At 42.2% G+C, this 26,389-nt stretch overlaps 1 protein-coding gene across 1 annotated transcript; it reads left to right on the top strand.

Annotated features, from left to right (window-relative positions):
• The first annotated feature begins 4,065 nt into the window (after positions 1-4,065).
• On the top strand, positions 4,066-26,272 carry LOC110930868 (GDSL esterase/lipase At5g45670). Its single transcript, XM_035976193.1, has 5 exons — positions 4,066-4,399; positions 4,476-4,600; positions 25,111-25,362; positions 25,468-25,693; positions 25,787-26,272. Exons 1-5 carry the CDS (start codon positions 4,168-4,170, stop codon positions 26,029-26,031), a joined length of 1,080 nt encoding a protein of 359 aa, XP_035832086.1. The 5' UTR covers positions 4,066-4,167; the 3' UTR covers positions 26,032-26,272.
• The last annotated feature ends 117 nt before the right edge of the window (positions 26,273-26,389 follow it).

Raw genomic sequence — 26,389 nt, 5'->3', positions numbered from 1 at the left:
TGATTCTGATTTAAACAATGCACGACATGTCTGTTAGTGGTTTCTGTAACCCATTGGGAACCACATATTTGCTTCAAGATTTACGTCTGATGTCTAAGTTTGATCACATTTGACTTCATCTACATGTGTTTTGAAATAGGCTTTGTTCTTCGTTTTTTGTATCGTTCTAATAGATTAAAAAGAATAAACCATTTTTTACCCTATGAATATGGGCCGTATACACCATGTAAAAAAATTTTACCAGATCGTATACAATGTATACGATGATTGTATACTGGCCGTATAATATTATACGACTCGTATACTATGGGTAAAAGATGGTAAAAAATGGTTTATTCTTTTTAATCTATTAGAACGATCCTTGTTTTGAGAACCCCAATTCTGATTTAAACAATGCAATTATTCCTCTCAATTGAATAGACAGATACTTGCTTCATAGCACTCACTTGAATCGTCTCGGAAGTACTAAACAACAGAAATAACAGCTTCGGTTTCATCAATCGGCTTTGAACGAGTCTAGAACACTCGTAATCCTCAACTGGCTTTGAAACCGGACGGAATCTACAAAGAAACAGTTGGAATTTGTGGATTTCGGTTGGTTCAGAAACTTAACAAGAGAAGCAACTAAAAAAGCGGTGAACAGTATTTAACGTACACACCGCATTCGAAGATCCTTGCATTAGACACAATTTTTTGGAATTTGTGGATTTCGGTTGGTTCAGATCTCTATTCGGCCATCCTTGCATTCAACAGGTATGCCTTGAAGTATTGTAAGGAGAAGCATTGAGATAACAGCCATCCATCTGCTTCCTGAATCTGAATAAATAATATCTGATTGAGAAGCACTAAAACGGTTGCGGTTGTCCAATTCCAGATGAGTAATGTAAGGAGAAGCGTTGAGATAACGGACATCCGTCGAATACATCTTTCAGACTTTCAAAATTCAAATCAAACTAACACAAAGTATCTCGATATGGTTGGTGTAAAAGCTCACATTTTACTACATTGGCATGTCTTTTGACAAATCATCTTCTTCCTGAATCTGAATCTGAAAGTTAACTAGACCCCTCAAGTTGTCATTCATAACAACTAAGCGTCTGGAGAAGAGTATGTTGATATAGGAGAGTTGATGCAATTTTCCAAGCATTTTAGAGAGACCTTTAAGTACGGATCCTACAACTGCATTTGGAACAAGAAGTCCAACAATATGAATGCACGCAACGAATTTGACAACCGGTCAAATCACACACTATAAAGTGTAAACTTATCGTGTGTTGTAATTTTAATGAAGCAATGAAGATTGAATATGCAAACCGCATCCGTTTTGTATACGGAAAAGGTGGTTATGGGAAATACAAACCCGACACGTCTTCTGTGATGATTCAAAACATTCTGAATAACTAGCAGAAGAACCCGACACGTCTTCTGCTAGTTACTCTTTTCTTCGATTTCAACAAATCTTTCAAGACCATTCACCTCTTTCAACCTACCAAAACACCCTAAACCCCTTCTTTTAAGTTATTACAACGATCCTTATTTTGTCACGTACATGTGTTTAATTCTCAAACATTAGCAACCATTTTTCCTTTTCCTTCAATTTCGAGAACATTCTCCCTAACATGAGAAACGAAAGAGATTTCGAGCAGTTGGTCGATGACATAATAGATAAAGAGATTTACGTCTGATGTCCAAGTTTGATCACATTTGACTTCATCTACATCTGTTTTGAAATAGGATTTGTTCTTGGTTTAATGAAGTTACACGTAACATCTAGTTATATTTAGATTTAAACAATGCACGCCTCAACCGGGATAACGGACATCCATCAAGCTCAAAAACGATTGCGGTTTGTATTTTGCATAACCACCGTTTCCGTAGTAAAAAAACGGTTGCGGTTTGCACATTCAATCTTCAATACTTCATTAAAATACCACTAGTAGAAGAACCCGACACGTCTTCATGTTACGGAGAATGTTCTAGAAATTGAAGGAAAAGGAAAAGATTTGTTGAAATCGAAGAAAAGAGTAAAAAAGATGAATTTAGGCATCCATTTGGAACAAGAAGTCCAACAATCCGTTTATTATCTGTTATTGTCTAAACAATATGAATGCACACAATGAATTTGACAACTATGACAGCTTATTAAAAGTAGCAATCACCTCCAATCATTTCCTGGTCAAATCACACAATATAAAGTTTAAAGTTATCGTGTGTTGTAGTTTGGAAAGATGACCGAATAGAGATCTGAATAACAAACTGTGGAGAACTTGTTTGTGTCGGGTTCTTCTGCTAGTTATTCGGAATGTTTCGGATCATCATAGAAGACGTGTCGGGTTCTTCTGCTAGTGGTTTCTGTAACCAACCCATAATCACCCTTGGTGGTTTCTGTACCAATCCCCGTCGATAACTAGTAGAATCGATAAATAACCAACATGAAGATATCTACGAGGTTTCCATCAACGGACTGATCGGTAACGTTACTCTACTTGTGCTTCGATTTAAGCGGCGTGTTCTGATCAACGTTGTTAAAGGAGATGAAGAGTTTAGAAACCCTATAATGATTGTGTTTTTACTAGAAAAAACGTGATACTTGAAAAAACATCCTTATATACGACCCGTATACAGTTATACGGCCCGTATACATTTGGTAACATCAAAATCCTCACAAAATAAATCCATTGAGCCTTATACGTTTTACAAATCGTATACACATGTATACAGCTCGTATAACTATATACGGGCCGTATATAGTAAAATAAAAAAAAACATCCTCTGCGCATTTTGCTATTCAAAAACATTCTATACGGGCCGTATAATTGTATATGGCTCGTATACAATAGGGGGTGTGAAAATAAGATATAGGGTATGTGGGAATAAGGGGACCAAAAACATAAACTAAAACTGATATCAATTAAGGCGATTTTCAAACTTTAAATTCAACATATTTGTTGTTATATAATGTATGGCATGACAAGCAGATGTATTAGCTATAATGATATAGTTTGAGAAACAGCTACTCAGTTCAAGAAAGGGATAACTAAAAGGGTAAGCGGGGGGGGGGGGGGTCAAGAAAGGGATAACTAAATGGATAGTTTGAGATTTGTGTTCTTGCCGTCATGTTTGTGAAGAGAAGAGGGAAGGTGATTTTGAAATTTTGATTAAAGAAAGGGATAACTAAAAGTGTAAATGGGTAATTTGATAAAAAAATAGGGGAAATATGTAATTAAATTTAGGAGTTGGGTAAATATGTAATAATGTATCTTAATAAGGGGATATATGTAAAAATCTCTAAGTTATTTACGCATCGATAAGTTATTTCAAGTAACTATATAACCGTTTCAATCTAATCGTCACTACATATATAAACAAACACGCCTATTGGGTATGTGTTAATAAAGCCGTATAAATTAACAAAGGGGTATGTGGGTTAAACGAAATGGTACATGTCGCTTTTTGAAAGAAGGGGTATGAATGTTAAACAAATGGGATCAAAGAGGTATGTGTGCTAAACAAAGGGGTACATGTTGCTTTTTTATAGATATATAATAGTTTATTATTAAATTTACTTTTAATAATATATTTTTTATTTTTTCCTTTTTTGAATTCATATATTTCCATTAACATATATTAATTTATCAAAAAATTTGATACTTCTTTAATAATTTATGTTTATAACTTTTTTTTCTAAAAACTTATATACGTAAGTGTGCTTGATTTTTCCTTCGACATTCCGTTATAAGTTTTGTTAAAAACGAAGTTGTACTCAAAATAAAGTATTTATTTGGTATAATAAATCGGTACAAAGATAAACTAAGCCGTTCTAATGGTTTGGTTTTCTAACCAACATGTTTTTTCAAATCACATTTGTTTTACATTATTATTTGTTCGGTTTCCCCACACCACGCGATGTAAAATAAACTAGTTATAATTAAATTACCATACAAACATAAAGTATTAAATGGTTTACATGTAATATTCACATTCACAGAATATATAAAATTGCACCTTCTTTATATCAATCATGTTATACACGTTTAAACACTAGCATGTGATGAGGGGACCACACATATTATTAAGTTAGGTGATAGATTATTTTCAGCTACCACCACTCTTGGAGCCATATGCAACTTAGTCATTTCCAACTACCCTTACTTGATTGTCAAAAACATGGCTACCGCTCAAAACTTGGTGATCTTGATGTTTACAACTACACTGTTACTAGCCAACTGCGACCCGCAAGTCCCTTGTTACTTCATATTTGGCGATTCGTTAATGGATAACGGCAACAATAACCACCTTCTTACTCAAGCAAAAGTTAACTTTCCACCGTATGGGATCGACTTCCCAGACGGCCCAACTGGCCGCTTTAATAATGGCCGAAATACCTCCGATGTTATTGGTATACTTCTAAGTCAATGTATACAAAGGCATACTATGTTGACTTCAAATCGGTTAACTTTCTTTACCTTAAACAGCTCAACTACTTGGGTTCGATAAATTCATCCCGCCTTTTGCAATTGCAAAAGGCGGGGAAATCCTAACCGGGGTAAATTATGCGTCTGGGGCAGCCGGAATTCGAGCTGAAACTGCAAAACATTTGGTAGGTGCCTTGACTCATTGGAGTCACTTATAGATTTTGAAACTACCTTTATTTTTCCTTTTCAAATTATATAAATTAGCTATCATAAATGAATTGAAGTTTGCTCACCTTCCCCCATTGATATGTATAATATGGGGTTAATTTATTTTATAAAGGCTTTTAATTGTAAGAAATGTAAGAAGAATTTATAAAGTGACAAGTGTCCAATAATCTAAAACCTAAACCGACTACAACACCACACAAAACCTAAACACTAACCCCCACCCCGCAAAAAAAAAAAAAAAAAAAAAAAAAAAAAAAAAAAAACTATACCTCACCAAGAAAACCCCCAAAAAACCTAACCACCCCCCCCCCCCTCAAAAAAAAAAAAAAAAAAAAAAAAAAAAAAAACTTGAAAAAAACTTACCCCACCCCCACCCCCCAAAAACCCTAAAAAAACCTTTGTACACTTCTTATTTTAAGGGGGCTTTGTATTTAATCCTAATCCGTATAATATGATAACAATAGGCGGAAAGTCATCCCTATCGGTTCGATTTGTTATGCAGGGGATTTAGGGTGGTAACGATCCGGTATCGGTATATGACCTGCACTCGGTTTAAAGTCATGATATGTCCATATGCCTTTTATATTAAGAACGAATACCGGTAGTTCATCACAGTGAAAAATATATATTAAACATAGTCATGTATTCAGCTTTACAAAAAAGACAATGAACGCGAGTTATTGAAGGAGTAGTTTTAAAGTATATACTGATATCGGTTCCTATAATACTGATATCGGTATCGACCTTGTCAGTATTTGTTTATTCATTACGGTACCGTTATGACACCGACACTTGATCATTGATCAAGTCTTTGATACCAAAAAAAGACTTGATTTCGAACACAACTCGTTTTCAATAAAAATTATAAAATCAAACACAAATACATATTTAGTTTTTTTAAACTAACGAAGGTAAGTCATTGATGGCTGTGTGGCAGAGGGGATGATGGAGGTTGGTGTTTGCTGGTCGGGATTAAAAGGTGGTGATGGTTGTAAAAGTGAAATATCGTGGTTGTTGACTTTTTTTATGTATTTTTTAATATTAAAAGGGTTGTATTTTAAATGAGGTGAAAATAAAGTGAAAAAATATATATGATATTACTATTTTACTCCTTATTTAACTAAGCATTTTACCGGGGGTTAAAACTTTATATGAAATTGGCATGTTTTGGAAACATTCGGGACTGATATAGCAAAAAAAAGGAGTGCAGTAACAATTGTCGTGCAACCAAAATTTAAAAATGAAAATTTACTCTATATTTTATAGCAAACTTTTCCCTTTAAAATCGGCACTTATTAATAAAAAATAAATATATTTTATTTGTAAATAAAACTAATTTAGTAGCAAACTTTTTCCTTTACCGTTAAATTCATCATGATTATTCTTTACATGATATCAATTATTTAGGCTATGAGGTGCACTATAAAAAAAGGGTTATATGTTAACATGTTGACCTAGTGTTAAGAGATTGTATTAATTACGTGTTTTTTAGACAAAAAAGCAGTAAAATAGGGTTAAAGGATGTTCATGGGATTAAACCAATTTCTTGGAGTGAGCCAAAGTGAAATACAAGAAAATGGATAATGTGTCAATTAGGTGACGTTAAGGAGGGTTAAAACATACCCGATCGAAAGCCATAGAGAATCCACCAGTTTAATATTACTCCCAATGATCTTTAGATCAAGTGGTGAAAGCCTTGCATTTCTCTTGAGAGATGCAAGTTCAACTCCTACTTGGTGCAGGGTGAGACACTGGTGGACAATGATAGGAAACACAGGGAAACCTGTGTTGGATCTTTGAGGCAAACGGATTTTACCGGTAATTTCACCGTCGTGCCTACGGGCGAGTGGGTTACCGGGTTTTCCCCGGAATTGGTGGTGGACTTGGGTTACTCTCAGAGTACTCCGTTTATCTAGTGGGTGCCCAAGAATGCTCGGAATTGATTCTGTTGACTGTTAAAAAAAAATGTCACACAATCCCTTGGGACACCAATAATACCAAATGGGCAGTTGATTATCAATGGCCAAGTCTTACTTTGTAACACGTGAACTTAGAAGGTTGTTTACCTTGTATGTACGACGATTCAACACTTTTTAACAAAACCATTATTATTATGTTATATAATAAGATTTGATGAAACAATGGTTAACCGGGCAGGGTTAACACACTGGTCTCGTCAAGAAGGGTTAATCCCTTCCTCTCGAGGATCGCTGGCTGGATCACCGGTGGTTGATCTCCTGCACAAGGAAACAAGCCGTGACTCGTAACAAGGAGGATGGGGTGGGGGGTGCTCCTTGTTACCACTCTCCGGCGTGAGAATCAGTAGTTTGCTTGAGAAGCAAAGTAAGATAGTAGTAGTAGTGAGAGAGTTGTGAAGAGATACCTCAAACCTGGTTTGGGGTTGGTATTTATAGCCGAGGAGTGAAGGAGGATGATGATGGATGGACTGACGACGTGCTGCACCTTTGCAGGTGTGTCAGGCTTGTCGGTTATGGAGGTTACGCCACGTCAGTCCATTGCTTACGTAGCTCTGACAGGTAACTGCCATTGGTGCCACTTGCACTGTGGTGTCAGTCCCACTTGTTGAGTGCATAGGACACGGTGCAAGCCGCATCGCTGCATGCGGTAACGTCTGAAGTTACCGCGTCTCCTACTTGTGATCAAGGAATACGCGAGATGCGGTGCTAGCCGCATCGTCGTCCGCGGAGACTATTTGCCTGCATCCCTTATCGTGACGAAAATGCCCATATGGTGCGGTGCCAGCCGCACCGTTATGTTCATCTTCTTCTATGCCTAAGGTAAGGCTTTCTTGTATTGATAGAAGTGTTCACTGGATGCGGTGCGAGGCCGCATCGCTGTGAATACTTCCGTTTTCATACACCAGATGTGATGCTATGTCGCATCACTCTACCGTTCTCATGTTCCATGTAAGTCCTCCTTCGTTACTAGATAGATTGGATTCAACCCTTGTGCCGACGCGTTCTCGCATGGGCACAAGTAGGTTGTTAGCTAGTTGGGGTTTTGATAAGGGTAATGGTCACTCGCGGCCGATGCTGACGCGAGATCTGGGACCATACCCCTTCAAGTCCCCCCAGTCTAGTGTTGCTGCCACATACAAGTTGTATGTGGGAGGAGTACTGGACTATGGTGTTTGGAAGGTAGTTTGGAGTCTGGAGAAGATCCTAGACCATGTGTGGTCTTTTCTGTATGTAAATCAAGCTGGAGGTCTGGAAGGGTCATCTAACGCCTCTTCCGTATCGGTGAAGGAATTTCGTCTGATGCGAAATTCTCAGCCGATTTATGTCACCAGGTGGCTTGCCACCTGTTGTTGTGCCGAAGGTCTCTTGGAGACTTTGTTAGTAATGCTGCACAAACTTCGAACCAACCTCTGAGATGGTGGTTTGAAGGTATGCACAGGTTTTCAACCTCTGAGAGGTGGTCTTGTCTTCAAACCAATTGTTGAATTGGTGCATGAAGAAGAAAAGAAACTTTTGGATCAATCTCTGAGATCGGGATCAAAAGTAGTTGATGCTTGTAAGTGCTTTGCTCAAGCTCTATGTTCAGCATCTAGTCATGAGATGACGATCCCTTTTTTGTTGGGTTTTCGTGTTTGTCGTCATAGCTCTCTAGTAACCGCACGTCCTTTGCGGTTACCTCGTTGCGTCATTGTTGGCCATGTTTGGTCGAACAATGTAGATTTGTACTATGGGTAAATAAACATGGTCATAGGCAAGGGTATGCCCACCATTGTTTATTATATGCGGCCCATAGGCGGACAAACAAAGTCATAAGCAGACTTGTTACCGCTGTTCGGACGCTTGCTGTTCGACAAGGGCTCGTTTAGAGCGCTTATCTGCGTTCGTTTTGGAGCCACTTACCTTCCCGCTCCAATACCGAGTTTGCCTTGAAGTAGCTTCGCTCGGTGATGTGGAGTTAGCTTGGCTCTTCCGTAGCAACCAGTCTGCGGAAGCTATGGTTATGTCCGCAGCTACTCGTGAGTGTCTGCGGTTTTGCATTCCCATATTCGCTCGAAGCGGGTGTGTTGCTCGGATGTAGCTCTTGAAGGTTCAGGAGTCAGGGTTGCTGATGTGCGCGCGCGTACATTCCCTTCCTTCTTTATGTTAAAGAAGGTGTTCATGTACCCTCTGCGGTTGTGAACCGGACAGAAGGGATTGGAAGCTTGAAGAAAATGAAGGCGATGCGGTTTACCTGTGTCTGAGATGCGGTTCAGTCCAACGAACAACGTTGGTTCTGAGCATCTGACACACCTGAACGGGCTCGTGTGTGTCATGTCCGCATATGCCACGTGTGCTCATGGGTAGTGCGGATAGGTATTATACCCCCTTATAGTGTAGAGATATATATTTTTACCTATTTTTAGGGGTATGTTAAAAAACGACATGCGGTATGGGTTATGGTGCGGTATACCAGAGAAACCGCATGCCGCTTATAATTGGATAATGTAGTCGCTTTTTGTTGCATACGTGGCTGATCTCACGTGTGAGTTGGTGGAAGTTGGTGAGATCTTCCTGGCATGTGCTGAAATGAAAGGACGTTTGCACTGCCCGAGGCATTAAATGCACTGTAGCAAAGAGTGTAAACGTCTCCTATGTCAGGCGCGTGGGCGGCCACGCGCGCGTGATAACCGTCAGCGAAAACGGCGCTTGACACGTGGTGTCGCGCGATTCGTTCTTTTTGAACGTGATGATTCGTTTTCTCCCTCCGCATTAATTGCGATGGGTATATAAGGGGAAACCGTTCGTGGTTTCCCCTCACTTGTTCGAAATTTCAAAAATTTGCCGGTGAGAGAAAACTTGTTCTTTGTCTTCTCCGACGATATTTGTTGAAGTTCCGGTGAGGTTTTTAGTTTTTCCACTCACTGTCGTCTGTTTATTTGATATATCTGATGGCTGAACCATCAAGTCCACATAATGTGGAGGGTGAAAACCCTGAACAGCCGGTAATAGCGGCTGATGAAGACGAAGATGATGACGTTGACGTTCCCGGTGGTGGGTTACCGGTGTTGAAGTGGTCAAAGGGTGGTTTTAAACTCCTGATGACCACTGTGCAGATGGCCGACGATTGGGATGCCACCTACCCACAAGAGGGGGATACCGGTGCCGATGCTCCGGTCGGTTATATAACCTTGTGGGCTGATTTTTTCAACGACGGCAACCTTAGGTTGCCGGTGACGGTGTTCGTTGCGGAGGTGTTGGAGTATTATCATCTCCATATCTCCCAACTTAGTCCCTTTGGAATGTTCCGAATTAGGAACTTTGAATATACATTTCGTGCCCATGGCTTGCCCATTACAGTGGAAAATTTCCGGCGATTCTACCAGTTGACGGTGAACACCGGTTTTTTCTCGTTTACTCAACGGCATGGGAGCTTGAAGTTGATGACGCCTCCTAAGGGTGTGACAGGCTGGAAGAAGAAGTTCTTCTATGTGAAAGCCTGTGCGGTCTATGCCAGCATGTCTTTCAGGAATGTCAACGTTGGAGTTTCTGATGAAGATATTCCTGTTGCCACCGCAAAGACCGTGGACTGGTTCTCTAGGCTGCGGCCTATTGAACTCAAGAAATTGGATAACAATCAACTGTGGGTACTGCGGATGATGCTCACAAGACCGGATAGGAAGGCAAGGCCTGTTTTGCGGGAAAAGAGTGGTGGTAAGCTCTTTACTGTTTGTTATTTTCCTTATTTCCTAAGCCTTGTAGTAACCTGCATGCATGTGTTGTATCAGCGGATGCGGTTGGCCTGTGGAGAATGTTTGAGCCCGATTTCGAGGGCCGGGTTGAACTTATTGCGGTTGAGCTAAAGAAAGGCTTCAACCTTGAAATTCTTAGCAACTTCCGCGTACCGTCGCGTGCGGTGCTGGATGCCCCGGTGCTGGGAGACGCAAGAGGTAGTTCGTACGTTGCATTTGTTTTTCCAGTTTATCGTTTTGACTGGTTTTCTTGATTGTGTCAATCCAGGTATCCTTGCGGATTTGGGGAAGTTTGAGAAGCGCATTCCCAAAAAGAATGCGGAGAAGAAACCGGTGAAGAAAACCGCGCGGGGTCGTGGCAAGGGGAGTTCTGAAGGCTCAGTTGCCCCTTCTTCAGTTTCTGAAGCCGCAGGTACCTATCGATCTTGTTATCGCGGATATACCGATTACGTGGTAGTATCTGACACCCTTGAGGGTTTGGGTGTTATAGGTAGTGGTGCGGCTGCGGGTGGAACTGCTGCGGTTCCCCCCGTTGTTGGTGAGAAAAGAGGACCAGAGCAGAAGGCTGCTGGTGGTGGTGAACCGAAGCGTCGGAGGCTGCAGACCAAAAGGGCTGCTCCGGCGCAAAAGAAACCTGCAGTTGCTGCTGGTAAGTATATCCCTTTTCATTGTTTTGTATGTACAATATGTTGGATTAACAATTGATGCTCTTTGTGTTGCAGAATCCCGAGATGCAGGGTATTCTTTCTTTGACTTCCCTTCGTCTCCCCTGCATACCGCTGCTGCGGGTGCGGGGGTACCGAAGGAGATTGTCGTGCCCAAGGAGCCTACGGCCCTTTTGTTGAGCCGGTTCGCGATCCCACCGTGGAGAAGACGGTGGAAACGGCTGCTGACCAGATATTCGACACTGTGGATTCCTCAGACAATCTGATCTCTTCTAATGAGGGTGATGGATTGGACTTGAGGTTTTCAGATACTGGTAAGCAGAAATCTGATGCTGAGGTGCGACTGCAGGATGCTGAGCCGCGGAAGTCTCCTGCTGGTGTACCGGCTCGTCTGCCGGTGGTGCGGGTTATGATGGGCCTCCAATTCAGCCTGGGGAGTCTGAATTGGAGTATTACTACCGCACCTATACCCAGGGTCGCAGTACTGTGTATCACCGACCCCCCTGGACTGTTATGCAGGGGGATGACATTTCCAATGACCCTTCGGCATGTAAGGAGATTCTGGGTGGTCTGGGCACCCCCTTCGAAGTTGAACGTGCCCGTGCCGCACCTCGTGAGCTGCGTATAAACCAGCTCTCAACAATGTTAATAGGATCTTCCATTGTGGCGAATGCCATTTTGGAAGATTACAAGGTGTTGGGCCGCCGTGAGGAAGAAGCTGCTCGCATGCGGGCTGAAGCGGAAAAGTTGGTCGAAGCTGCTCGTGCGGGTGCGGAGCAGCTTGAGAAGGATAGAGCTGCTTTTGAGAAGCAGAAGCAAACCTCGGAGTGGGCTGCCACTGCTCAGCTGAAACAGGTTCGTACTCTTGCCAAACTTCTTTCTGATGAACGCAAGAGTTGGAATGAAAAGTATTCCAATGAGCGCAAGAAGTGGAATGAATCTTGGGCGAAGCAGAATGACACTCTGTTTCGTGCTCGGCAGGAGTTGACGAACGCCAAGGCAGCGAACGTTGCCTTGGGCAAAGAAAAAGCTGCAGCTGAGGCCATTGCGGTTAAAGCGCAGCAGGCGAAGGCCGAGGCCCTAAAGGCGCTTGAAGAGGCCAAGGAAGCCGGGGCGCATGCTGCAAAGGCCCTTGAAGAGGCCGAAGAGAAGGAGAGCCGTTCTTCTAAGGCTCTTGAAGAGGCGAATGCGGAGCGCATTCGTTTGGATAAAGTTGTTGCCAGCCTTCAGGTATGTTTCGTTACCTCTGTTGTATATTTCCTTTATTGTTTTGAAAATGTTTATCGAGTGAACTGTTTGCTGTTTTGTGACAGGCTGAGGTTCAGGCCCGGGAGGTCGCGGTTACAGACCTTACTGCCCGCGTGTCGGTTGCGGAGGAGCGGGCTGATGCCGCTGTTGAGGCCAAGGATGCCTTGGTGTCCTCTTTTGACCAGCTGAAGGCTGACCGTGAGTGGTTGCGGACTCACGGTATCGCGCGTATAAGTATCCGTTGCCTTTACATTTGCTTGGATTAGCATCCAAGACTTATGATCCTTTTATTGCAGATTGTTGAGGCTATCATGAATGCCCCTGAGACCGCAGCTGGTTTGGACCTGGTTAAGGAACGTGCGCGCGATGCTGGTTTTAAAGCTGGTTATAACCGCTGCATTGGGCATATTAATGTAATATCCGCGGGCGGTTATACTGATAAGCGATCCGGGTTCCATGGTGTGGACACCGAGTCGCTTCTTAAAGCGGCCGAAGTCTCTTTTTATGATACATCCCTTGCCTGTGTAGAGGAATTGGACAATTGTTTGGAGGCTGCGGACTATGTTGATCGCCTGCGGATGCTTTATCCGGACGTGGAAGAGGAAGATCCCGCTGGTGGCGCCGGAGGAGACGCGGGAACCAGCGGTACAAAATAGGGTTTAGGTTGGCCAGTGTGCCTCCTTGTTGTTTTCCTCTTGTATAGAATAGGAACTTTATGTAAATCCAGTAAGCATCGCGTGGTTGCTTGAATTTTTTGAATATAAATTTTTTTGTTCAGTTTGTACAAGTGTTTTTACTTCTTGCATGTCTGAACGTATGTATGCGTAACTTTACCCATTTGTGAATGGGGTCAAGTATACTCCATACCTTTGTCGTATAAGTACGCGTCAATTCTGTTATTTACCGCGTTAGGGTTTTAGAATTGTGTAAGCTTTGTACAAGCTTATATATCCGGAACTCTACCCTTTTGTGAATGGGGTCGAGTGTACTCCATACCTTTGTCGTATGAGTATGCCTCAATTCCATTGTTTGCCTTTTTGGGCTCAGGAATTGTGTTAAGTGTTAACAAAAAACTTGTTTATCCGGCCGGATAAATATGCAAGTCTTTTTGCCTTCTGCTGGCCTATTACAATATTTGTGTGTGGTTACCACTTTGTGTGGGTATCGCGAATGAAGATTTTGCCAATCTGTTTTTGGGATACCGCAAAGTGGAACACGCATTTGTAATAGTAGTAACAAACAATGATGTAAAAAATTGCTTATTTATTTATTTGCAAATGGCCTGCGGCCCGATAGGTTACATAAAGAAATGTAAGAACATGGCTTACATATAACAGCGTTGAAGCTGTTGTGCATTCCATGTTCGTGCGATAGGTTCGCCTTCTAGCGTTTGCAATTTGTACGCGCCTTTCCCTAAGACCTCTTTGATGAGGTAGGGTCCTTCCCACTTGGGGGCAAGTTTGCCTGGGCGCTCGGTATTAGATGCCTCATTGTCGCGTAAGACGTAATCTCCTGGGTTGAAAGTACAAACGCGGACGCGCGTGTTGTAGTACTTTTCAAGTTTGAATTTATATTTGGCCTCGTTGATGGCGGCGTTTTCGCGCCTTTCTTCCAAGAGGTCCAAATCGATCCTGCGTTCCGTGTTGTTGTCTAGTTTTTCAATAGCCAACATTCTAGGAGAGGGGAGACCTACTTCTGCGGGGATCACCGCTTCTGAACCGTAGACTAGGCTGAAGGGTGTTTCCCCATTGCTTGTTTTTGGGCTTGTACGGTGAGCCCATAAGATACTTGGGAGTTCATCGACCCAGCCACGCCTGGCCGTTCCCAACCGTGCCTTGATCCCTTCGACTAGGCTTTTATTGATACTCTCAACTTGGCCGTTCCCTTGCGGGTGTGCGACTGATGAGAATATGTGCTCAATATGTAATTCTTCTAGCCATTTCTGAAATTCGTCGGCAGCGAAGTTGGTGCCGTTATCGGTGACAATGCACATTGGTAAACCGAAACGGCAGATGATGTGTTCCCAAATGAACTTTCTTGTTATCATAGCGGTGGTTGAGGCGAGCGGTTTTACTTCTACCCATTTTGTGAAGTAATCAACCGCTACTATGATAAATTTGACCGCACCCGGAGCGTCAGGGAATGGTCCCACAACGTCAATTGCCCATTTCTGAAAGGGCCATGCGGTTGTGACGGGGACTAAGTTGTTCTTTGGCCGCAAGGTTTTTGGAGCGTGACGTTGACAGTCAATGCACTTGCGCAACTCTTTGACGGCGTCCAGGTGCATGCCGGGCCAGTAATACCCGGCATTCATGATTTTGGCCACTACCATGCGTGGTCCAGCATGTATGCCACATATGCCCTCGTGTATCTCTTGGATGAGGTATGTGGCATCCTGGGGGTTGACGCATCGTAGTAGTGGCCCTAGGTATGATTTGCGGTACAAGATACCGTCTCCCATTTGATAATGGCACGCTTTGTATTGTAGCTTGCGTGCCTCTGACTTGCTTTCGGGGGTCACACCTGATTGCAGATATGCGATAATAGGTGTCATCCATGATGTTGAACCGTATTGAATGACGTTGACTTGGCGCAGGGGTACCGAAGGATTTTGCAGAATTTCGATGCGTATCTCCTTTGCCAAGTGTTGGAAGCTGGTAGATGCAAGTTTTGATAGTGCATCTGCGGACTTGTTTTCGCTTCGATTAATATGTCGGATATTAAACGAAGCGAATTGGGATGTTAATTGCAGGGCTTGTTCGAGGTAGAGGATCATGATGTCCCCTTTTGCGGCATAGTCACCGCGTATTTGTCCCGCAACCAACAAAGAATCGACGTGCGCTTCCAAGTGTTGCACGCCGAGTTTGACTGCTAAACGTAGTCCCGCTAACAGGGCCTCATATTCTGCCTCGTTGTTTGTGCTTTTGAAATCGAGGCGTATTGCATATGTAAGCTCTTGGCCGTCAGGGCTGACGAGTCGCAGACCTGCACCCGCACCTTCCTCGTTGGAGGCACCATCGGTGAATAGTGCCCATGTTTCTGAGGAGGATGGCGTTGGTGCAGGAGTTTGTGCTTCTTCGCATTCTTGGATGCGATTCACCGGTACTTCGGCGGCGAAATCAGCTAAGATCTGGCCTTTAATCGCGGGGCGCAGTTTATAGTGTATCGTGTGCGCGCCTAGCTCGATTGCCCATTTTGCTAATCTCCCAGAGATGTCGGGTTTGGATAGGATCGGGCCGATCCTGTAATTGGTTAGCACTGTGATGACGTGGTTTACGAAGTAGCGTCGTAACCGTCTTGAAGCGTGCACTAATGCTAGCACCAATTTTTCCATTATTGAGTATCTCGTCTCTGGGTCGTTGAGCATCTTGCTGATGTAATAGATGGGTGTTTGAACCCCCTTTCGCTCCACTATCAATACCGCACCCACCGCGTTATCCGCGGCGGATAGGTATAATATGAGTGGCTCATCCTTGCGTGGTGCGGTTAGAGTTGGGAGTTGTATCAAACACTCCTTCATTTCCCGGAAGGCCTGTTCAGCCTCTGCGGTCCACTGGAATTGTTCTTTCTTTGAACAGCTCCGCAGGGTCTTGATGAACGGATAAGACTTAGCTGCATGGTTGGCTAAGAATCTGTTGAGTGCCGCTAGCCTGCCGGCTAGCCGTTGCATATCTTTCATCGATGAAGGCGACGGCATGCGCTCGATCGCCTGGACTTTCTCCGGGTTTACCTTGAATCCATCTTTAGTCACGATGAACCCAAGGAATTTACCTTCTTCCATTCCAAACGAGCATTTCCCTGGATTGAGCTTTATGTTAACGCTTCGCAGAGTTTGGAATGTTCTTTCAATATCCGTGAGCATGGTATCCTCTTCCATGCTCATGACGACCAGGTCGTCCATGTAGATTTCGACACTTTTGCTTATTTGCCCGCAGAAAGTGTCGTTCATCAACTTTTGATAGGTTGAGCCCGCGTTGCGCAACCCAAACGGCATCTTTGTATAACAGTAATTTCCGGTGGGAGTCCGGAATGCCGTTTTGTCTTCATCCTCGATTGCCATTTGTACTTGATGGTACCCTTTGTAGCAATCGAGGAAACACTTCCACCTGAATGGTGCGAGATTATCGACTTTTTCGTCGATTTCTGGAAGCGCGTAACAATCCTTGGGGCAGGCTTTGTTAAGATCTTTGTAATCGACGCACATGCGCCAGCCCCCGGACGGTTTTTCTACCATGACTGGGTTGGATAACCAAGTCTGGTATTTAACTTCCCGCAGGATGCCTGCGGAGAGCAGTTCTTCGATCTGCTCTTGCATCGCCTGATTTTTAGCGGACCCAAGGTGGCGTTGGCCTTGGATCACTGGCTTAATACCTGGCAAGGTATTCAAGTGATGTTGCGCGATATCACGTGGGACCCCAGTCATGTCCGCGGGTGTCCACGCGAAGATGTCTTGGTTCCTGAAGAGAAGCTGCTTCAGGTGCGCTTTGATGGTCGGGGATAAGGCGTGACCCAATGTGACCTTTTGTTCTGGGTATCTCGCGTTGAGAACCCATTTTTCTGGTTGGTCGTTGGGAGTGGGCCTTGCGACCTTGGTCGGACGTACTTCGTCCGACATCATGACGTCCCTGCGGGCATAGATTATCGCGACCCCCGATTCGGTTGGGAAACCAACCGCAGAGTGGGGGACGGACGTAATCTTATTGAAGTCTCCTTGGGATTCTCTCCCGAGGAGTACGTCATATCTGGAGGTGTGAGGTAAAACCATGAAGTTTACCTCTTCTGTCCTTGTGCGATTTCCGCTGGAAAGACGCACAGGAAAAGTAATTTGGCCCAGGGGAAAGACAGTTTCCCCTGCGAACCCAGCCAATGGGTAATCTACTGCTTGCAACCGATCTTTGTCCTCCTGGTCGAACTGGTTGAAGCATTGTTCGTAGATTATATCAGAAGTACTGCCCGGGTCAATGAATAAACGCTCGGTGCAGTAGTGTGCCAGTTGGCCTGAAATAACGACGACGCGCCTATCGCGCGGTCCGCCTCGGACTTTTGGAAAGACGACTTGCTCGTCTTTCCAGTCATTGTCCGGCCTTCTCGCCGCTTTGCGCGGCCTACCTTTGCCTCCGTGGATCATGTGGGTGGCAGCCACGTACATGGTTCTCTTCCCGGAGGAGGTACCTTCGCCATGAGGGGTGATGCGCTTGGTGGGTTTCTGCCCACCTGGCAGAAGGTGTTGCAGTTTCCCCTCCTTTAAGGCCCGCTCAATCTCCAGCCGGAGACTGATGTAGTTGTTGGTGGTGTGGCCCGAGTACTTGTGGTACTCACAGTAGAGTGTGAGGTCCTGATTTTTCTTGGACTTCATTGGTTGGGCCGGTCGCAAGAACTGTGGGTCCGCAAGGAGGACCTCACTTGGCGACATGGTGATCTCGGTCCAGTTGCGGTCCCGAGAATCCTTTTTTGATGCCCGACTGTCTCGGGCGGGGTTGTAGTTCCTTGGGTCGAACGTGTTGGTTCGCGGGAAATACGGTTTGGAAATATCACGATTTCCAACGTCCCGGTTGCGTTTATTGTTACGCTTGGACCCTTGGTGGGACGTTTCGGCTTGGGGCTTTGCCTTTGCCACGTGCGGTTCGAGTGACCGCTGTGTCTGGGCGTATGTCTTGACCGCGGTCATGACATTCTCCCATTTTTTGGGCAAGCCCTCCTTACCAGAGATGGTCATGATCATCTCTTTGTCTTTGACGGCCCGGATGAAGTGGTTTCGTGCCATCTGGTCTGCCACGTCACCTATCTCCAGGCACTCTTTATTGTAACGGACGACGAATGCTTCGAGAGATTCGTCGTCCCTTCGCCAGATGTTCATGACGTCCAACGAATCACGTTCGTGGCGTCGCTGCTGGCTAAAATGGTCGAGGAACTTGGTACGCAAGTCCTCGAATGAATCCAGTGATCCCACTGGCAAAGAATCGAACCATGCCCTGGCCAGGCCCGTAAGGGTCTGGGGGAAAAAATTACACCAAGTGGGTTCATCCCACTGGCCGTTGATGCCCGCACCCATGAAGATGTTCATGTGATCGTCCGGGTCGGTCGAACCACTGTATTTCCCAACGTTGAATGGGAACTTGGTCGTGGTGACATGGGCGTTGGCGATCCGCGTGCCGAACTTGGAATTTTCGGCCGCTGCCTTTGGCCTGTATGGTTCATTCGCAGGGCGCTTAGCCGCCCTGAGGTATGTGTTGCGGGGGTGACTGGGAGGAACGTAGTTGCGTCCTCCCGGTCTGCTGCTGGTGTCATGTGAATCCCCGTGGTAGGTACCGTCGTCAGGGTCGGTATGACCGTACCCTTCGGTGTATGGTTGTGGGCCCAATCGGCTCTGAATGTCTGGGCCGCGTCGGGAGGTTGATCGCCTCCTGTCCTCGCCATGGGGGCCGAGGCGTGTATGCACTGGTCCTCTGGTGTGAGACCCGTATGAGGAATCGTCCTTGTTGAGGGTGTGGACCGAACAGTAAGACGATCCGCGGTCTTCACGTCGGCTTCTTGAAGCCGGGCGTGAATGTATCCTGCCGTCGTATTGTAAAATACGCTCAGCAGGGGTGTGCGGTGCTGGGGTAGGCCCAGCTTGTATATTCGCTTCCGTACAAGCCCGGTTGTATGCTGCTGTCAGCAGGGCTGCCTGCTGCTCGTACCAGGTATGAACGGTCATGCCTGGTGGGATCACAGATGCGAACTGTGATAAGTCATGTCCAAACATAAAGGAAGGACTCCTTTGTGTGGACGTGCCAATGTGTCCGGGTTGGGAGGTCGAGGCATTGACCCCTACCGGAGGTGGGAATGGGGGATTTTGGTTATCCGCAGCGTTGTTTTGGTGATCAGTCATGATCTTGAGAGAGGGAAAAGGATGGTTGAGAAAATGCTAAGAGTAGCGGTGGGCGCCAATGATGAAACAATGGTTAACCGGGCAGGGTTAACACACTGGTCTCGTCAAGAAGGGTTAATCCCTTCCTCTCGAGGATCGCTGGCTGGATCACCGGTGGTTGATCTCCTGCACAAGGAAACAAGCCGTGACTCGTAACAAGGAGGATGGGGTGGGGGGTGCTCCTTGTTACCACTCTCCGGCGTGAGAATCAGTAGTTTGCTTGAGAAGCAAAGTAAGATAGTAGTAGTAGTGAGAGAGTTGTGAAGAGATACCTCAAACCTGGTTTGGGGTTGGTATTTATAGCCGAGGAGTGAAGGAGGATGATGATGGATGGACTGACGACGTGCTGCACCTTTGCAGGTGTGTCAGGCTTGTCGGTTATGGAGGTTACGCCACGTCAGTCCATTGCTTACGTAGCTCTGACAGGTAACTGCCATTGGTGCCACTTGCACTGTGGTGTCAGTCCCACTTGTTGAGTGCATAGGACGCGGTGCAAGCCGCATCGCTGCATGCGGTAACGTCTGAAGTTACCGCGTCTCCTACTTGTGATCAAGGAATACGCGAGATGCGGTGCTAGCCGCATCGTCGTCCGCGGAGACTATTTGCCTGCATCCCTTGTCGTGACGAAAATGCCCATATGGTGCGGTGCCAGCCGCACCGTTATGTTCATCTTCTTCTATGCCTAAGGTAAGGCTTTCTTGTATTGATAGAAGTGTTCACTGGATGCGGTGCGAGGCCGCATCGCTGTGAATACTTCTGTTTTCGTACACCAGATGTGATGCTATGTCGCATCACTCTACCGTTCTCATGTTCCATGTAAGTCCTCCTTCGTTACTAGATAGATTGGATTCAACCCTTGTGCCGACGCGTTCTCGCATGGGCACAAGTAGGTTGTTAGCTAGTGGGGGTTTTGATAAGGGTAATGGTCACTCGCGGTCGATGCTGACGCGAGATCTGGGACCATACCCCTTCAAGATTAGAACACATTATTACAAAAACCGACTAAGATTTTTAATATATTGTTATTTAGTTATATGTCTTTTACTTATAATACTATTTTGAAATATAAAAATGCCATCTTCAATAGTCATTTAGTTGTTTTATATTTAGTTGATTTATACTTGATATTTTTTAGTCAAAATACACATCTACAATAGCGGAACCAGAACTTCTATTTCATCCTGTTGTTTTTTCGGTGCTCAGATATTTCTCAATTAGGCGTCCGGATTTTCAGTTCTTGTCCGGCCAGCCATATAAATAATAATAATAACTCATTGCAACCACTAAAACCAAAAGCTACAATGTATTTTTTAAGGTAATTATCATCGGTTAGAAACAAAGGACTATCTAACTCGATATTCAGGTTTTCTTCACTTTGTTTTTCAACTACAAACATGTACATATTGTTTTTTTCTAAGTAACTTCAAAACAATCGGGGTTGGCGTTCAAATATCGAGTTTGTCGAGAAAAAGTGTAATGTAAGTTTGTCGAGAAGGATTTCTAAAGTGACAAGTGTCCAATAATCTAAAACCTAAACCCACTACAACACCACATAAAACCTAAACACCAACCCCCACCCCGCAAAAAAAAAAAAAAAAAAAAAAAAAAAAAAAAAAAAAAAAAAACTATACCTCACCAAGAAAACCCTCAAAAAACCTAACCCCCCCCCCAAAAAAAAAAAAAAAAAAAAAAAAACTTGAAAAGAACTTACCCCACCCCACCCCCCAAAAACCCTAAAAAAACCTTTGTACACTTCTTATTTTAAGGAGGCTTTGTATTTGATCCTAATCCGTATAATATGATAACAATAGGCGGAAAGTCATCCCTATCGGTTCGATTTGTTATGCAGGGGATTTAGGGTGGTAACGATCCTGTATCGGTATCGGTATATGACCTGCACTCGGTTTAAAGTCATGATATGTCCATATGCCTTTTATATTAAGAACGAATACCGGTAGTTCATCACAGTGAAAATTATATATTAAACATAGTCATGTATTCGGCTTTACAAAAAAGACAATGAACGCGAGTTATTGAAGGAGTAGTTTTAAAGTATATACCGATATCGGTTCCTATAATACTGATACCGGTCTCGACCTTGTCAGTATTTGTTTATTCATTACGGTACCGTTATGACACCGACACTTGATCAAGTCTTTGATACCAAAAAAAGACTTGATTTCGAACACAACTCGTTTTCAATAAAAATTATAAAATCAAACACAAATACATATTTAGTTTTTTTAAACTAACGAAGGTAAGTCATTGATGGCTGTGTGGCAGAGGGGATGATGGAGGTTGGTGTTTGCTGGTCGGGATTAAAAGGTGGTGATGGTTGTAAAAGTGAAATATCGTGGTTGTTGACTTTTTTTATATATTTTTTAATATTAAAAGGGTTGTATTTTAAATGAGGTGAAAATAAAGTGAAAAAATATATATGATATTACTATTTTACTCCTTATTTAACTAAGCATTTTACCGGGGGTTAAAACTTTATATGAAATTGGTATGTTTTGGAAACATTCGGGACTGATATAGCAAAAAAAAGGAGTGCAGTAACAATTGTCGTGCAACCAAAAGTTAAAAATGACAATTTACTCTATATTTTATAGCAAACTTTTCCCTTTAAAATCGGCACTTATTAATAAAAAATAAATATATTTTATTTGTAAATAAAACTAATTTAGTAGCAAACTTTTTCCTTTACCGTTAAATTCATCATGATTATTCTTTACATGATATCAATTATTTAGGCTATGAGGTGCAATATAAAAAAAGGGTTATATGTTAACATGTTAACCTAGTGTTAAGAGATTGTATTAATTACGTGTTTTTTAGACAAAAAAGCAGTAAAATAGGGTTAAAGGATGTTCATGGGATTAAACCAATTTCTTGGAGTGAGCCAATGTGAAATACAAGAAAATGGATAATGTGTCAATTAGGTGACGTTAAGGAGGGTTAAAACATACCCGATCGAAAGCCATAGAGAATCCACCAGTTTAATATTACTGCCAATGATCTTTAGATCAAGTGGTGGAAGTCTTGCATTTCTCTTGAGAGATGCAAGTTCAACTCCTACTTGGTGGAGGGTGAGACACTAGTGGACAATGATGGGAAACACAGGGAAACCTGTGTTGGATCCTTGAGGCAAACGGATTTTAAGGTAATTATCACCGGTTAGAAACAAAGGACTATCTAACTCGATATTCAGGTTTTCTTCACTTTGTTTTTCAACTACAAACATGTACATATTGTTTTTTTTAAGTAACTTCAAAACAATCGGGGTTGGCGTTCAAATATCGAGTTTGTCGAGAAAAATTGTAATGTAAGTTTGTCGAGAAGGATTTCTAAAGTGACAAGTGTCCAATAATCTAAAACCTAAACCCACTACAACACCACACAAAACCTAAACACCAACCCCCACCCCGCAAAAAAAAAAATAAAATAAAATAAAAAAAAACTATACCTCACCAAGAAAACCCCCGAAAAACCTAACCACCCCCCCCAAAAAAAAAAAAAAAAAAAAAACTTGAAAAAAACTTACCCCACCCCCACCCCCCAAAAACCCTAAAAAAACCGTTGTACACTTCTTATTTTAAGGAGGCTTTGTATTTGATCCTAATCCGTATAATATGATAACAATAGGCGGAAAGTCATCCCTACCGGTTCGATTTGTTATGCAGGGGATTTAGGGTGGTAACGATCCTGTATCGGTATCGGTATATGACCTGCACTCGGTTTAAAGTCATGATATGTCCATATGCCTTTTATATTAAGAACGAATACCGGTAGTTCATCACAGTGAAAATTATATATTAAACATAGTCATGTATTCGGCTTTACAAAAAAGACAATGAACGCGAGTTATTGAAGGAGTAGTTTTAAAGTATATACCGATATCGGTTCCTATAATACTGATACCGGTCTCGGCCTTGTCAGTATTTGTTTATTCATTACGGTACCGTTATGACACCGACACTTGATCAAGTCTTTGATACCAAAAAAAGACTTGATTTCGAACACAACTCGTTTTCAATAAAAATTATAAAATCAAACACAAATACATATTTAGTTTTTTTAAACTAACGAAGGTAAGTCATTGATGGCTGTGTGGCAGAGGGGATGATGGAGGTTGGTGTTTGCTGGTCGGGATTAAAAGGTGGTGATGGTTGTAAAAATGAAATATCGTGGTTGTTGACTTTTTTTATATATTTTTTAATATTAAAAGGGTTGTATTTTAAATGAGGTGAAAATAAAGTGAAAAAATATATATGATATTACTATTTTACTCCTTATTTAACTAAGCATTTTACCGGGGGTTAAAACTTTATATGAAATTGGTATGTTTTGGAAACATTCGGGACTGATATAGCAAAAAAAAGGAGTGCAGTAACAATTGTCGTGCAACCAAAAGTTAAAAATGACAATTTACTCTATATTTTATAGCAAACTTTTCCCTTTAAAATCGGCACTTATTAATAAAAAATAAATATATTTTATTTGTAAATAAAACTAATTTAGTAGCAAACTTTTTCCTTTACCGTTAAATTCATCATGATTATTCTTTACATAAACGTTGTAATTAACTCATTAGAAGGTTAAATTCATCATGATTATTCTTTACATGATATCAATTATTTAGGCTATGAGGTGCACTATAAAAAAAGGGTTATATGTTAACATGTTGACCTAGTGTTAAGAGATTGTATTAATTACGTGTTTTTTAGACAAAAAAGCAGTAAAATAGGGTTAAAGGATGTTCATGGGATTAAACCAATTTCTTGGAGTGAGCCAATGTGAAATACAAGAAAATGGATAATGTGTCAATTAGGTGACGTTAAGGAGGGTTAAAACATACCCGATCGAAAGCCATAGAGAATCCACCAGTTTAATATTACTACCAATGATCTTTAGATCAAGTGGTGGAAGCCTTGCATTTCTCTTGAGAGATGCAAGTTCAACTCCTACTTGGTGGAGGGTGAGACACTGGTGGACAATGATAGGAAACACAGGGAAACCTGTGTTGGATCCTTGAGGCAAACGGATTTTAAGGTAATTATCACCGGTTAGAAACAAAGGACTATCTAACTCGATATTCAGGTTTTCTTCACTTTGTTTTTCAACTACAAACATGTACATATTGTTTTTTTCTAAGTAACTTCAAAACAATCGGGGTTGGCGTTCAAATATCGAGTTTGTCGAGAAAAAGTGTAATGTATGTTACAATATATATAGACAAAAGATCAAATACAAATACCCTTATCATACAAAATGTATGAATAAGGTGAAAATATAAAAAAACGCGGTGACATTTTCATAATTATTTACTCGTACAGTAATTATCAAAATTACTCTACAAATGATCTTGTAGAGTAATTTTGTAGAGTATCATAATTACTCTATAAATGATCTTGTATGGTAATTTTGATCTTGTAAGTTAATTTTATAGAGTATCATAATTACTTTACAAATGATTTTGTAGAGTAATTTTAAATTGTATGTTGTTTGATAAACCTGCAGAGTAATTTCGATACATTTATATACATTTATAGAGTAATTTTGATGCAGAGTAATTTTGACACACTCGTAGAGTAATTTGGATAATTATTATACATGATCAAAATTACTCTACAAGATACACTTGTAGAGTAATTTTGATAATTACCCTACAAGATCAAAATTACTCTACAAAATCATTGTTAGAGTAATTTTGATAATTACCCTACAAGATCAAAATGTCACCGCGTTTTTTTGGTTTCTTCATGCCTTTCATACGTTTTGTACGATAAGACAATTTGTACGTAGACTTAACCCTACGTATATAAAAAGAAACTACGGGATATATTGATCATGCACTCTATATACTAGCATATCTTTATGTTCAATGTATTATATGTTCATCTCATGCTCAACATTAGTGACAGTTGGTCGTTGCAGGGTGGTCGAATAAGCATGGATAATCAAATAAAAAATCATTGGACCACAATTATACGGCTTACCTACTTGATTGGAAAGGGAAGTCTCGTTGAAACTAAAAAGTACCTTAAAAAATGTATATACACGGTCGGAATGGGTAACAACGACTATATCAACAACTATTTCCTACCTAAATACTATAACACGAGTAGTGTATATACGCCCGAACAATATGCGGAAGCTCTTGTTGAACAATATTCTCGACAGCTTCAGGTTCGTCATCAATACTCACTTACTCAGCTGCAAACATTGTGGTTTTATACGAATATTATCAAAAGAAAAAGAAACAAAACCTTAACAAGCTCTATGGATCCACAGGAATTGTACAAAAGTGGAGCCAGAATGTTTGGGGTCTTTGCAGCTGGTGATTCTGGTTGTACCCCGGGAATGATGGCCGAGTTTGGCATGAACTCATGTGTGGATGAGGTTAATAGCGCGGTCATGTTATTTAACTCCCGTCTTAATATGACGCTGAATGATCTAAACAATAGATTCGATGATGCGAAGTTCATCCTAATCGAGGGTTCTCGAGAGTATCCTAATGGTATTTTAGTTGTTACTTTCATTATTGTTTTATCTTGAATCATGGTTTAAAACTTATTTAACATGTTAACTTAAAGAATATCTGTATCTACAGATATAAATGTTACTGATACACCATGTTGCGGGGGTTCAAGCACTAGCGATAAAGGCCAATGTGCCCCGAATCAAGTTCCATGTAGCAATAGGCAAAACTATTATTTCTGGGATGCGTTTCATCCAACGGAGAGGATTAATGTTATTGCGGGAAAAAGAGCGTATGAAAAGCTTACTTCATTTGAAGCGTTTAGGACTATTGCATTGTCGAAGGACAAAGAAACTGGCTACATCAGCGTTGCATAAGGGTTCGGTCTATGAAACTGATTCATACAGATTCACATCTACGAATAAAAAGGCTGTATATGAAGTTTAGTGTCTGAGTTTATTGTTGTAGCATAGATTAGCCAGTGGGATCCTGCCCCACCATGCGTTCGATCTTTATCAATTCAGTTCGTTACGCGAGGGATCAGTATCGATTAATTCGTTATGTTATCGGTATGCAACTGGAACTTGTTATAGCAATTGAAAGAGAAACCCAAAAAAATAAAGCCGTGATATACCCAAAAGGTGTGGGCTAATGTGACTTGTTGACCAAGTGTTAATTGACTCGGTAGTGTTTTGACCGAGTAGTGGGGAGTAAAAGGTGGTAGCATGGAAGACA

This window comes from Helianthus annuus, chromosome 1, assembly GCF_002127325.2.
Source record: "Helianthus annuus cultivar XRQ/B chromosome 1, HanXRQr2.0-SUNRISE, whole genome shotgun sequence".
Taxonomy (NCBI): domain Eukaryota; kingdom Viridiplantae; phylum Streptophyta; class Magnoliopsida; order Asterales; family Asteraceae; genus Helianthus; species Helianthus annuus.
Note: the sequence above shows the minus strand (reverse complement) of the source record. Positions and strands in the feature narration are given on the sequence as shown.

Coding starts and splice junctions, on each gene's coding strand:
- LOC110930868 (XM_035976193.1), top strand. CDS start 4,168: ATGGCTACCGCTCAAAACTTGGTGATCTTGATGTTTACAACTACACTG. Junction 4,601..25,110: donor CTGAAACTGCAAAACATTTG/GTAGGTGCCTTG, acceptor TGGTCGTTGCAG/GGTGGTCGAATAAGCATGGA. Junction 25,363..25,467: donor AATATTCTCGACAGCTTCAG/GTTCGTCATCAA, acceptor ATGGATCCACAG/GAATTGTACAAAAGTGGAGC.